This window comes from Mugil cephalus, chromosome 6, assembly GCF_022458985.1.
Source record: "Mugil cephalus isolate CIBA_MC_2020 chromosome 6, CIBA_Mcephalus_1.1, whole genome shotgun sequence".
NCBI lineage: Eukaryota > Metazoa > Chordata > Actinopteri > Mugiliformes > Mugilidae > Mugil > Mugil cephalus.
In genome coordinates this window covers 16,791,332-16,804,887 of record NC_061775.1, presented here as the reverse complement: position 1 = coordinate 16,804,887, position 13,556 = coordinate 16,791,332, and the positions used below count along the sequence as shown (strand labels likewise).

The 13,556-nt window shown below is 43.6% G+C and overlaps 2 protein-coding genes across 6 annotated transcripts in view; both read right to left on the bottom strand.

The window, feature by feature from the left end:
- Positions 1-105: 105 nt before the first annotated feature.
- ndufa7 (NADH:ubiquinone oxidoreductase subunit A7) lies at positions 106-1,684 on the bottom strand. Its single transcript, XM_047588033.1, has 4 exons — positions 1,577-1,684; positions 1,270-1,319; positions 507-644; positions 106-324 (listed from the first exon to the last, which is right to left on the bottom strand). The coding sequence occupies exons 1-4, from the start codon at positions 1,625-1,627 to the stop codon at positions 237-239; spliced, it is 327 nt and encodes a 108-aa protein (XP_047443989.1). The 5' UTR covers positions 1,628-1,684; the 3' UTR covers positions 106-236.
- Positions 1,685-2,270: 586 nt separating this feature from the next.
- Positions 2,271-13,556, bottom strand: part of mast3b (microtubule associated serine/threonine kinase 3b) — a 35,121-nt gene continuing 23,835 nt past the window's right edge. For all 5 annotated transcript variants that reach the window (XM_047588024.1, XM_047588025.1, XM_047588029.1 and 2 more), the window contains 17 exons: positions 13,326-13,393; positions 12,827-12,918; positions 11,544-11,752; positions 11,289-11,427; positions 10,873-11,005; positions 10,584-10,749; positions 9,521-9,622; positions 9,171-9,293; positions 8,928-9,040; positions 8,570-8,736; positions 7,976-8,097; positions 7,664-7,864; positions 7,260-7,486; positions 6,969-7,091; positions 6,731-6,867; positions 6,308-6,492; positions 2,271-6,142 (listed from right to left, as the gene is read on the bottom strand). In XM_047588024.1, the coding sequence (XP_047443980.1) occupies positions 5,076-6,142; positions 6,308-6,492; positions 6,731-6,867; positions 6,969-7,091; positions 7,260-7,486; positions 7,664-7,864; positions 7,976-8,097; positions 8,570-8,736; positions 8,928-9,040; positions 9,171-9,293; positions 9,521-9,622; positions 10,584-10,749; positions 10,873-11,005; positions 11,289-11,427; positions 11,544-11,752; positions 12,827-12,918; positions 13,326-13,393 (3,374 nt within the window). In that variant the 3' untranslated portion in view covers positions 2,271-5,075. The remainder of the gene's footprint in view (positions 6,143-6,307; positions 6,493-6,730; positions 6,868-6,968; positions 7,092-7,259; positions 7,487-7,663; positions 7,865-7,975; positions 8,098-8,569; positions 8,737-8,927; positions 9,041-9,170; positions 9,294-9,520; positions 9,623-10,583; positions 10,750-10,872; positions 11,006-11,288; positions 11,428-11,543; positions 11,753-12,826; positions 12,919-13,325; positions 13,394-13,556) is intronic.

The window sequence follows — 13,556 nt, the reverse complement described above, 5'->3', positions numbered from 1 at the left end:
TCCAGCTGCTGAATTATCCTCCCAGTATTTCCAAACCATCATCTGTTCCATGTTGACGGCACAAAGTATGACCAAAATAAAATAATGAGCTGGAAAACCACAATGTAAATATACCACATTTTATTCACGCTTTCTATTGTACAGGTACAACCAACACTTGCTGCAGGCGTGTCAGGGCCTTGCAGCTGGTTTGGATAGAGAAGTGATGTAGAAGACGAAAAGGACTGTCCTGCTGCTCACAGGTACGGCTGGTCTGTGGAGAGTGATGGACTTTTATATACACCACCCGGCGTCACTGGATGCTTTGGGGCTTCAGCAACTTGACTAGAAAAAAAATAAATAAACAAGATTCATGTGAAAATACAAATAGGACTGTTCTCCTACCAGGGAGAAACTGACTGTTGGGGTGCCTCATTATATTATGGATTCTGTACTATGTATGACAAGGGTCATCAGACAGATGAAGTTCAACGTGATTAAAATACACTAATTATGAATCCATTTACCTGCCAGCAGTAAGGGCCTTCTGTGGAGACATCACGACTGTGGCAGGTACTGACTCCCTGCGTCCATCTCTTGTAAAATAGTAGTTGTTGGCGAACTTGTGGCTCGGGCCTACTGGCAGTTTTGGTGGTGGCTGCGTCCTGTTGGAAAAGCATTGTTAACAAAGTGTGCATTTGTCCTGATATACGATTTAAGGTTGTTAAAAAAAATGAGCTTCATTAAAGAAGGAGAAACACTCAAACAAAAGCTAAGTTCATTTATAAATTATGTACCATTATTTATTACTATTTTCATTGACTTTATGCGTCAACTCATGATGTCTCTAAAAGAAATTTCACCAATATTTAGCTTGACATATTTGGTATTTTTGTAAATCCCAGGACTCGCCCTACACTGTATTTATGTTTTGTAGTTTTGAGGGACTTAACTAGGTCTGGATATGACATTAATTATAAAAACAACAGTAGCATAGTGCTTTATAGTTTAAAAATATATGGAGCTTTTGGAAATCATGAATGGTCTGGAGACAGCTTACATGTTGAAAACCGTAAAACAAATACATCTCATACCTTTTAAAATAACAGAAACAGCGCGTTGAACAAATTTAAAACAGTATATTTCTCCTATTTTTTTCTACAAGATAAATACCGCCTTGTCTTGCATCATCATCATTCAGATCTCCAGGTTTACTTGAAATCAGACAGTCAATGATGTAGACTTACTTAAAAACCAGATATAACAGATCAGTTATCGTTGTTTTCTTACCTTTTAGCAACCTCGTTATATCGCAGCTGCAGCTTGGATTGTAGGTCATGCTGGAAGACAATAATAACAATAATAATAAACACAACCGATTATAGCAAATTCCTCAAAACATTAATAACAAGTTAAATCTCCTTCAAACGTACAGGACAGACCGTAACATTAGCTCACAGCTTCCCTGCTAGCTTGGCTGACTAGCCGGTAAAACGTGTCATGTGAACTTATTAGAGCAAATCTTCCCTGAATAATTTGTATTATAATCGCAAATTCTGTCACGGTTTAAGAGTCTGGCCGTGGTTTTGTTCCTTACCCCGGATAAATAATTCCGCAGCCTCTGTATGAGTCTTGTTGCAGTAGCCATGTTTGATGTTGTGAAGGACACGGGGCTCCTTCTGTTATGTTAGTGGGTTTCTCAGCACTTCACCGACCCCTGGAGGCCAGGAGGAGGAACTGCATGGGCATTATACACCGATCAGCCACAACATTAAAACCACTGACAGGAGAAGTAAATGTCATTGAACATTAACACATACACACAAAACGTTCTAGGAACTTAAAACAAACAAACAAACAAACAAAAAAAAAACAGCTCAATGTCACCAACCTGTCCTCCAAATTCACTAGATACTAAACTGATCAAGTATTTGTGGGATGCATTTTTATGCACTGATTTCAAGGCATTTTTTTTATTATCACTTGCTCAGTGGCATTCAGGGACAGAAAAATATTCTCAGATAAATAAATATTATCAATAATAAATATTGATATTTGTCCTGATAAGTAAAATGTATCAACTAGTATAATGTTTTTTTAAAAAAAACTGCAATGTTAATGCACAAGCATGAAACTCTTTCATATGTTTAATCCCTCTTAATAGAGCAGATTAAACATAGATTATCTTTTTATTTTCAAACACCTGACCTGTGTAAAAAAAAAAAAGTGCATGATTCTCAATCATAAACGATTACATTGTCCATCAAAATCAAACATCAGTGGAGCCCAACTAAAGAAGAGTCAAAGAGGAATACAAAGTTTATTCATTGCACAAGAAAACACAGTACAGGGCGACACCGCCGGTATACCATGCAGTCAAGTATTACAGCTGTGTGCTTGTGTCATGCAGCATGCACCGAACAGAAGAGTCCACGGGAGAACACATGCACGTGTACAACAGTTTGACCCTCCAGCCGGTTCTTCAAGAGTACATTGAGCACCAGCTGACCTTGTATCTCCAGACCCCTGGTGGCGACTTTAAACTGGTGGAGATGATCAGCAAGGTATGTTTACATTAACAAAAGAAATGAGGTCATTAAAAATAATGAATAAGTCCCCTTGTCATTTTCTCCATGTAGCTTTTTTTGCCTGTTTTCTTTTTGTTTTTAAACTACTGAGAGTAGAGTTTGCGTAACGACAAATGAGTCTGATGCTAACTTGTCTATTTTGGTTCATCTGACTTGTATACAAAGAATTTTATAGAAGTAATTAGAAAAATAATTAGAATTGTATTTCCTTTTCCATCCTGCTTCGGCATTACCTTCTGTGCAAGATATATTTTCATGCAAATGTGCACATAATAAAGCTCCATTACAAACTCGGTGAAGTGTATACACACTGAAGAAAAACCCTTATTTCCACCAATTAAAGCTGAAATTCAGCTTCTTCTTTATATGACCCCAAAAAAACAGGCTACTTAAAGCTGCCACTCTTGCAAATAACCATACGTGCATGTAAATCTCCACAACACTTCTCAGCTTGGTGCAAAATTACTCATCAAGAACAGTTTCTTAAAAACAAGATACGCAACATCTACGAGTGTGACTTTCTTCCATGGTATCAAAGAGGAGAGTTTCATCATTTACAGCCACAGGTTATAAAATGTTTGTACAGTACATAGCATGTTTTGTTTCATTGTAAACAATTCTGTCAGACCGCAGGAATAACTGAACATTTCAGTGACCTGTCCGTTCGGCTCACGAACACAACGGCAGCATCCTGCAAGGTTGTCATCACGAGATTTTTCAAAAGGAGGAAGAGGGGTTGGAGGAAAAACCATCAACAATTCTGATGCTTTATAAACAGAGGACATTGGAAAAGCCAGCAACAACCACTGACGAGACAATATCCAACTCTGTAGTGGAAAAATGTAACATACATCCAGTCTGTGCGGATGTGAAATACTGCTCTGAACGCACCATTATAACCCCTAAAACCACCCCCAAAGTCAACGTCCCAAAAATTTCTGGTGCAGCAAATTGTCATCGTTGTGCATATCACGTCCTTCAACTCATCTAGGGATTATACACAGCCTCGTTACCAAAATATACAACAATATTTATACAAAGACGCACACACAAAAAAGACATTTGTTCAAAGAAGCCCTGGGTTTGGATTCACTGTAAATGTATCCCTCTGCTGTTCTCAGTTTAACATTCACATTCAGTTACAAAGTTTATGTCAAAATACATTAGTGCACTTTTCCCCTTTGGATGTAAACATCACTACACAGGAAATTAAGTAGGAGCGGGCCAGTCAGGCGCGGTGCGTCTCTCTCATGCTGGTGAAAATAAAAAAGAAGACCAATGCTACGTTTTCTGGAGGAAAAAAAAAAACTACAGCAGGGCGCAGCGCTTTCAAAATACAAAACACGTTGTCGCTGTCAAATACCGAGCAAAAAGACGGACCCCGCGGTTCCCTCTAAGCTCTGCCTGCTCAGTGCGGCTTTGAGTCGACGCAAGTTCAGGGCGAAGCCAAATGGTGTCGGTTTTAAATTAGATCTCAGGAAGTTTGCAGCAGAGGACGAAAACAAGAGTGTGCAGCATCCAGAGCTTCACGCTGGTGTAGCTGAGCTCACATTACTACTGTACTTTACGAGAGAAGTCATTATCGTCATGAGCTGAGATGACAACATTTCGGTCTTCAGAGATATGGCTTAGAGGACACTGCACTGGTGTAATGGCACGTTAAACCCTCGGAGACGTGTGAGATTGTGTTTGAAGTCGCAGCTGGGTTGTGACTTGCTAAATTACCCTGAACTGACTGTTGCCACGTGAATGAAAAGCAAATACTTTGACCATGAATTCACACTGCAAAGAACATGATCGATGTTTTTTTGTTCCTCTTAATATGACTGTTTTCTTTTAAATAAAAGTTCTGACGAATCCTTTTGTTTTTGGTGTCATCTACAACAATGAGGACGTAAAACTCGCAATGCATTAATAAAACTGTAACGTAGTTAGGAATTGACAAAACCGTAGAGCTAAAAAATTGATCAGAAAATAAGTCCGTCATGTTGCTCAGTGTGAACCAATGGTCGCTCTTAGGTTTATTATGAAGATCAGCATCAGGTTCTAGAGAAACTGCACTATTCAAATCTTAAAAAGACTGTTTCTCCCATGTTTTGGTCCTGTTATGCCCAGCATTATCTCTACTACTCAGTACCACAACAGTTTATTTAAAAAATAGACATTTTTAGAAAAGAAAAATCCATTCAAAAGACATAAAACCACATTTCATGGATACAAAAATGTTGAGCCTTGGCTGTTCAACCAATGAGAACTTCCCTCTTTCCCAGTTACGGACTCCTCGTACTTTACAAACGTAATAAATAAGATCAAAGAGTCTGCGGTGCCTGAAGGCGAATATTCACAATACAAAATTCAAGTAAAATCTTCTCCCACTCTTTGCAGCAGACACGCCTGTAAATGACTTTACAACCTTCAGTTTGTCCGGGTCGGACTGGAAACACCTCGGCTGGAATCCACGACTTGAAAGAAAAGATACGAACATTGAACGGGTGCAGTGTTGGCCTGTTACTTCCACGCGTGCCCTTTCTGCAGGGCTTCCTCTTTGCACTCGGTTTTCTCTGATGCTGGTGCAACTTTAGGACAAGTGGTTTCTGCAGCTCGACTGCAGCTGCTGTCGGCGAGATGACGTCCCGCGTGCTGCTGCTCAGTCACGTCCACCTCCAGCTCAGCGTTCTCATTAGTATCTTCTCCATCTGAACACGGCTCCCACTCGTCCTGCTCCTCGCTCTCCGTTGAGCCCTGCACGGCGATCTGCGGCACCAGGGTGAACCTCCTCACCACCGGGACTTCCAGCTCCACCTCCTGGCTGCTCTGGGGTCGAGTGACCACCCAGGCCATCCTGTGCTGCTGCGCTAGAGGCTGCGTTTGGGCCCCTGGAGCCGCGGTGGTCCCCGTCACAGTGGCGCTGGTTTTCTCCTCCGGCTCGTCGAAGCTCACCTCCTGCACCGCCTCCTGCTTCTTAAAGGAGTCGCGACGCTCCGACAGGTTGAGTTTGCGCATCACAACCAGCTGTTCCGACCGCTCAATCCTTTGGCTGCTCAAATAGCTTCCCAGCCTGCCGTGGTCCATCCCGATGTAAGAGCCCCCGCAGGCGCCCTCGACCTCGGAGTCACCCAGCAGGTCAGCCTCGCCGTAAAACGGCACTTCCAGCGTGTGCCTGCGGGGGGTGTACGACTTCTTGTCAGCGTGGTAGACTCCAGAAAGCTTCTCGGCCGACTGAACCCTCTTCAGCAAAGGGGATCGAGGCGGCTCGGCGCTGCGGGGTCGGACCACGTGTCTGACGATGGTGGGGGGCGATAAGGTCTTGCCATGGTAGGTGTGGAGGGTCTTGGCGAAGCCTGGCAGCGGGGAGGGCGAGCGCTGCGGGGAAAGTGGCTGGTTGGAGGATGAGGAGGAGTTGCAGGCCAGGGGCGAGGGGGGGATGTTACTGGTCGACTTCCGACGGCCCGCCTTGGTGTAGCGCTGCGTGCTGAGTTTGGAGCCCAGGCCGTGGAGTGAGCTGGGCCGGATGTGTGCAGCAGGAGAACTGGGAGAGCTGGAGCAGGGAGATGTGCTCTGGGGAGAGTTATTTTCTGGGAAGCAGAAGTAAAAAAAAAAAAAAAAAAAATTTCAAATACTGCACATCAACAGCTGCAAAAATATTTATCCAGACAACTGTGCAGCAAAACCTTTACTGACAGTTTTATTTTGCCCATCAGAATCTTTACGACATTTACAACCGTGAGGTAACGACTTACCAAAGCCCTGATGGTCGGGTGCAGGGCTCCGACAGGGGGTGGAGGGGCCAGGAGAGAGGCTGTGTGTCGGGGAGCCTGGAAGACTCTCACTGGAGGAAACGGAGTGATGGAGACCTGAGGAGAAGCTGCGACTGCTGTGCATCACCGTGCTCTGCTTGGACAGTTTCTTCAAGATGCTCCGTCGCCTGGGAGACGGACAAAACAAGATATTTTTGACACCAGTTAGGCAAACATCTCTTTATTTTACAGTTATTATAGTTTTCATGCACTTTATTATTAGAAACCGTATAGATGCAAAGTCCCAGTCGAACACTAGAGGGAGACAGAGGACTGACAGCCAGACTCCACCGAGTCAACAAACGATGAGTAACACTGCAGGGCTGCAGCGACTGCGAGAAAATCAAAGCTAACTCGGATCTTCACCTGTCATAATTGTCCCTCTTCTTGCTCTTCTTGCTGCGACGAGCCATCTTGCCTTTGTGTTTGGTCTTCCGAGCTGGGCCGACTTTGATTGAGGTGTTCTCAAGCGCTATGGTCTGAAGAGCCACCTTGTTGCCGCTCTGCGCATTTTATGAGAATAAAAAAAAATTAAATTAGTTTTGTGCCAAGAATAAGCCACTTTACCACAAATTAACAGAGTTATCATGTAAGTATTTTGGACCTTCAGTAGCAGTTCTATCATCTCTGGGTGAACCAGGCCCTGAACGGACTCTCCGTTCACGTGGGTGATGAGGTCCCCGGTGCAGAGACCAGCCTGGTGAGCCGGGCTGCCCTCCTCCACACTCTGTTACAACAGTGAAGAGAGATTAGTTGAGCCGTTACATAACCACCTTTTTATATTGTCCTCCTCTGCTTTGTGATCATCAAAACAGAGCACACGTGATATCTGAAACACTCCAGGACTAGGTCAGTTGTGTTGCGTGCAATTTTCAAAGCGTATCATTACACCCACCGACACCATGTGATGCACGGTGTACACGTCGCTGTCGCCCATGTAGACCCGGATGGCTTGAAGGGTGAAGCCGTATTTCTTCCCCGAGGTGTGGATGATGATCGGGGGCCTCAGGCTGCTGGGGCTGAACGACAGGTCCCGGTTAGGGGATGAGTCACGAGATGAGGGGTTGGAAGAGAGCGAGCGTGGGGAGATGGGACTAGGCTGGAGGCCGCTGGGAGAGTCATCTGAAACAAAAACACAACCATATTAGCGATCAAATAAATTCAGTGTTCATGCAGTTACAGACAAATTCAATTGTATTAAAATGGACTGAAGTGATGACAGGTTCCTATTCAGCGTTACATTTTGGTTCAGTTTAAACTTTAAACCAAAGTTTTTGAATAGTCTTCTGCAGTCTGTACCTGTAGTGATAATGAGTGAGAGGGCCGAGACGGACGCTGACTTGGGGACCTTTCCTCCGGAGGGGAGCCTCTGTCTATCTGGCGTCTCCAGCTGGTTGCCGAAGCGCCGAGGCCCTGCGGGCTCTTTGGGCGATGAGTGTTTGGCCCCCGTACTGTTGCTGCGAATCCTTATCCTCCGAAGGTTCGACACCACCACCTCAGCTGCGAACGGCACGGTTTAAAAAAAAAAAAAAAAAAAAGGTAAATGACGTGTCGACGCGCTCTCCGTCGTGTGCCTTTGGTGGAACGTCCTGTGTGCATTTTGCGGTTTACCTTCATCGTCAGTGGACAGGGCGAAGCGGGGCATCGTTTCCAGACTGTGGGTGCTGCTCATCACTAGAGGACTGGTGCTCCGCTCGGACTGGGAAGAGCTGGAGGAGGCGCGAGGACGAAGGCTACGCAGTCGGAGACAAGGAGAACATGTAAATCGGCTTGTGTCCAACACAACAAACTATATGCTTACACAACAAGAAGAGTTCTAAGACATAGGTCTTCAACAGGAGGTCGGTGGAGGTACTGCAGGGAGGTAGCAAATCTTTTTTCAATTTTTTTTATTTTAACCCACAAATTTAAATTTCTTTAAACACGCATTAACATGAATCCAACATATTTTATAAAAGGAACAAGGGATAGCTTAATATTGAATATTGAATAATAATGTAAATTTATAAATAGTTTAATACAGAACACATATAGTAGGGAGGGGGGGTCCCTACTTATCTGTCATCGGTCCCTGGCCTGAAAAACGTTGAAGACCCCTGATTTAAGACATTGTCCACTCTATTCAAACTTGTTAAGTAGCATTTCCCATTGTTAAAAAAAAAAAAGAGGAAGAGACAACATACAGTGTGATATATTTTACACTACCTGGCCATGCGTCTGGAATGCTTGTTGTCCACACTGCCATCTGCTGAGCACTGGGAGACACCGAGTCCTCCCACGTCCCCGCGGTCCTCCTTGTCCTCGCTGTGGCTGCGGTCCGAGGAGAAGCTCAGATTGGACGGCGTCGCCAGATGTTCTGTGCTGCTGTAAACCTTCGAGGACAGACGAGGAAAATAAAGACTAGTTGAGACAGGCTCTCTAGATGTCTGTGCTTGCTGTGAGGGTTGAATACAGAGGCGTCTTGGACACCGGCGGTCTTATTAATAAAGTAAATAATAATAATAATAATATTATGAGTGCTGACCACTTGAACCATCTTCCAACAGAGCGGAGCAGTCTTTACCTTGCTGAAGCGATGTGACCAGGAAGCAAACTGTCTGATTTCCAGGGAAGACTCTTCGTCATTCGTTTCCTCGTCTTCATCAGATGCCAAATGGTGGTAGCGTTCAGAACGGGCTGAGGACAAAGACAAAAAAAAGGTTTCGTCTGCAATTGCCAAAACACACACTTCTCCCACTCCTCAATATTTTTGCTCTAATTCAGTTGTGAGGCCAAAGTCAAGATGTTACACACATCTGGAACTTACTGTCAAAGTAGCTGGTGTCATCCTCCGCCTCCAGCTGAGGGATGAACTCGGCCTTCTGTCGGAGGAGTCCGTTCCAGTCCAAACCCAGGAAGAAGGAGTGCTGCTTCACCTCTGAGGCTCCACCTACAACCACGCAGTGAAAAATAAATCACCCTATGGGCCTATTTCTGTCTCCACTATATTTCCCTACATTTCTTTATTTGTTACTTCTAAATGTTAATGTCATTTCTAAATTGAAAGGTTTCATTTCCCTCCTGATGTAAAAATCTTTTTTTATCACTTCACTTGAAGGGAACACTGTCATGTTTCTGCATCGATCCGTATCAAACGCAATTATTAATCAGCCGTACCTGTTCCCAGTCGGTCTAAAGGGCTCTGCCTCAGGAGGCGGGTGATCAGGTCCTGGGCATCAGCAGGTAAGGCGTCATCTCCATCGGGCCAAATGATTTCATCTGATAATCACATAAATAGGACAAATGTTGACGGCGCTTGGATTAATGCACTTGAGTTTAATCTGCTCAATTATTCCATTAACTGTTTTTAAATTTAATCACGTTTCTTTTTTTCCAAATTAAAAGTGAATTAATGTAGTGTGTTCGAAAATTAGCCAGGATAACATTCACAGCCTTTTCCGAGAGCACAACTACTTATACTATTTATACTGCTATACTACTTATACTGCTGGCTACGGCAGCAGCTGTGAAACCACATTCTCTTCTTTCACTACTTCTTTTCAAAAGTGCCCTCGTCTAAGAAGAGGAAACTATTCAAAGGTTATAAGTGGGTTACTTCTTTACATAGAAACATTTTACATGACAACTTTAGTAGTTAAATTAATTTCACTCTTGGCTAATGTAGTATTTTTACCTCAGAATATAAATACCATTTTTTATACAGCGATCAGGCATAACATTATGACCACCTTCTTATTATAGTGTATGTCTCCCTTGTGGCTCCAGAACAGTTTTGACTCAGAGAATGGACATGAGCCTATTGAGGGCGTCTGGAAACAGGATGTTGTTAATTGGGATCTTTGGGTCCTATGGGTTGATGGGAGGGGCCTCTGTGGATCAGGTTTGTTCCAGTGCATCCCACAGATACTTGATCAGTTTGGGATCTAGTGAATTTAGAGACCAGGTCAACACCTGTGCTGTTCTTCATGTTTTTTTTGCTTTTTTTTTGAGTTGTTCCTAAACTGTTTTTTATATGTGTGCCTGCTCAGGGTGGCTGCTGCCATCAAGGAGTGTCAATGATATGGGGTGATGTCTCTAGTAGCATAAGTAACATCCACATCAATGCCAGGTCCAAAAGCAGAACACTGATTGTCAAAATATGGTCAATGTGGTTTAGTTCTCCCGTCAGTGGTCGTAATGTTGTGGCTGGTCGGTGTCATCATCTTCTGACAGGACTTACCGCTGACAACTTGTCCAAAAAGCTCCTCGGGCGTGTCTCCGAAAAACGGAACACAGCCGACCAGGAACTCATAGAGGATGATCCCCATCGCCCACCAGTCCACCGGCTTCCCGTAGCCCTGCCTGAGGATCACCTCCGGGGCGATGTACTCCGGAGTACCACACACCTACCAAAGCAAGTCCACAAGAGATCAGTTTGAAACGAAGAACTTCTTCCATCGTGACTTGTGCTCCAGGTTAGCTGAATGCACACAGACGATCTTGTTCTTGCACGCCTGAAGCCGCCTCACCTGTTTGTCAATAAACTCTCTTGTGTCTTTCTCCATGTGACCCTCGTAAAGGTTGGTGGTCATGTTCATCAGGCCGATTTTAGACAGACCGAAGTCTGTCAGCTTGATGTGGCCCATGGATGTAATCAACAAACTATTGAGAGGAAGGAGGCAAAAACAAAATCAACACTATAGGCAGTGCACTTAGTTTTGAACTGCATATTCTTTAACCAAATTCTGACCCGACTGACAAGTAAAAGAAGAACTGAAAAGCAGAAAACTGGAAGTGCCTAATTAAAGAGCAGAGCTTCAGAGAGCACTGAATCAGACATAGACTTCCAAAGGAGACGCCAGAACATTTCAAACAGTACAGACGGCGCGGGTCACATTCAAAAATGCTACACAGGAGTGAAGTGGGAGTTGGTTTATGTTCTCACTTGTCAGGTTTGAGATCCCTGTGCACGATGCCATAGTTGTGAAGGTACTCCAGAGCCAGGACTGTTTCTGCGAAGTACATCCTTGTCATCTCTACAGGCAGCGGGCCCATGTTCTTGAGCAAGTTGGCACAATCTCCACCTTAACAGAGTAGAAAACTTTAAATCCACGGACGCTGTCCAAGCAACACACGCTAGAAAATGTGACCTGACTCATCAGCTGTTGTTAGTATAAAGCTTTATTAGTCATATCCTTACCTTCTACGTACTCCATGACCATGCAGAGGTGACGTCGCGTTTCAAAGGAGCAGAACATGGAAACGACAAAGGGGTTCTCAGCAAAGGTCAGAATGTCCCGCTCCACAAACGCCTGCTGGATCTGGTTCCTCAGCACCAGGTTCTGGCGATTTATCTTTTTCATCGCAAACCGTTGACGGGTCTCCTTGTGCCGTACCAGATACACGGCCCTGTCAAAGACCACACATCAGATTAAATTTACACCCAACAGCAAAAAAGTACTCAAGAAATCTTTGTCTACTTCTTCCTGTCCACTTGTTCCGGCTCTTTTATGGTACTGCGGGACATAGTGTTCATCTTTGTTTCCACTTCCTGCTTCACAGAAATTTAGCCCAAAATTCACCACATACGAACCATACAAATGTCCAGTTAACCTTTTCCTCGACGTGTCCCATCTTTATCGATCCAAAACAATCAAATCATAAATTGTGGGGATGGAGAAGCAGCTGGATATACTAAAGCAGGGAGGTGCACGTCAGCTACAGAGCTGGGGTCTGCGCCATCACCGTAGCTTCTGCGTCGGCTTCACACAGAAGTCTAAACCACCTACTGGTATCAGAGTAATTTTTACATTTGAGATTTTTTTTGAAGTGATTTTACCAACAGGTACAAAGCGCCGCTTTGCTGTCCAATGTAAATCCACAGCTAACCTTAGGATGAAATTATGAGGCTGAAATCTTAATGAATTTCTGACAGTTCACTAAAAATGTCTGGGGATAATGTGTTGTGAGGTATTTGGTCTTTTTCTGTTTGATTACAATACATAGACAGATACCAGCAGAGTATTAAACAGAACAGGCTACTTATGTTGAGAAAATAACTTTATTTTATTTGAAATGCAGCGAAGTGATCCGTGCGCTCCTCCGATAACTTAACGATATAGGCGATGCGGAAAGTAAAGTTACGCCGCTGTTTATTTCTTCTATGTAAACTGCAGCAGATGTTTATTAAATGCTCCGATTGATCGATGTTCTGCTTGTCTTTTTAATGTGGGTAACTGCAGTGCTGTGTGAACCGTTTTCAGTTTGAAGACACCCTAAAACACATTGTCCTTTATTGTGGCGGGTCTCCGTGACACACTTCTGCACAGTAATTTGAAAGCTATATTCCCAGCAAGGAACCAAAAGGTGCTTTAGGACATCTTTTTAAACCCTAATCGACTCAGTGTTTTGTTAAAGAGAAACAACAACAAATGAAAACACATGAACACTGTTAAGATACGACAATAAACCTTTTTTTCTTACCCGTAAGCTCCGTTGCTGATGAGTTTGATGGTCTCGAAATCGCTCTCAAGAGGTTTCCTTCGAGTTGGAGTCAGCGTCTGTGGGGCTTTGTTCTACAAACATGAAGCAAAACATGAAGCCTGTGGCCATTTGGGGACAAGTTAAAAATGAAACACACACACACATCTGTGATTTAAGGTGGTGTAAACAAGCTGACATGAACTCAGCATTTTTTAAGCTGCCAGCAAATTTAATGCTTCATTTCCCGCCACAGATTTCAGAGCAATTTAGAGATTCAGCTTCAACACCTCTGCACAAAAATAACACAGACTTAATATATGTATGGTTTCAAAAAAATAAATAAAATAAAAATGATAGTACGTTTCTGGTAACCACACAAAAGTATCAGTTTTGGATCCTCCGGAGACATTTAATACAATACTCAAGAGGTGTTTGTACTGTTAAAAAAAAGCCTGTGTGCACTTAGAGGTCGTCAGCAATGATAGCAGTGAGAGTTTACCTCCACTTGAGCATCTGGTTCCACTGACACCGAAGGGCTGGGGTCGTATTGTTCAAGCTGTACCATGTCTAGAAATAAAAACAGACCGAGGTTAACAACACAAAAATAATCTAAAATCAACCTTAACTATTAGTTTGTCCTATTTAATATGTGTTACTTGTTTTCCACACAGTTAGGGGAATCCCTCTCGTGAACTAATTTGTTCCTTGTTATTTGTGGTAAATGAACAGT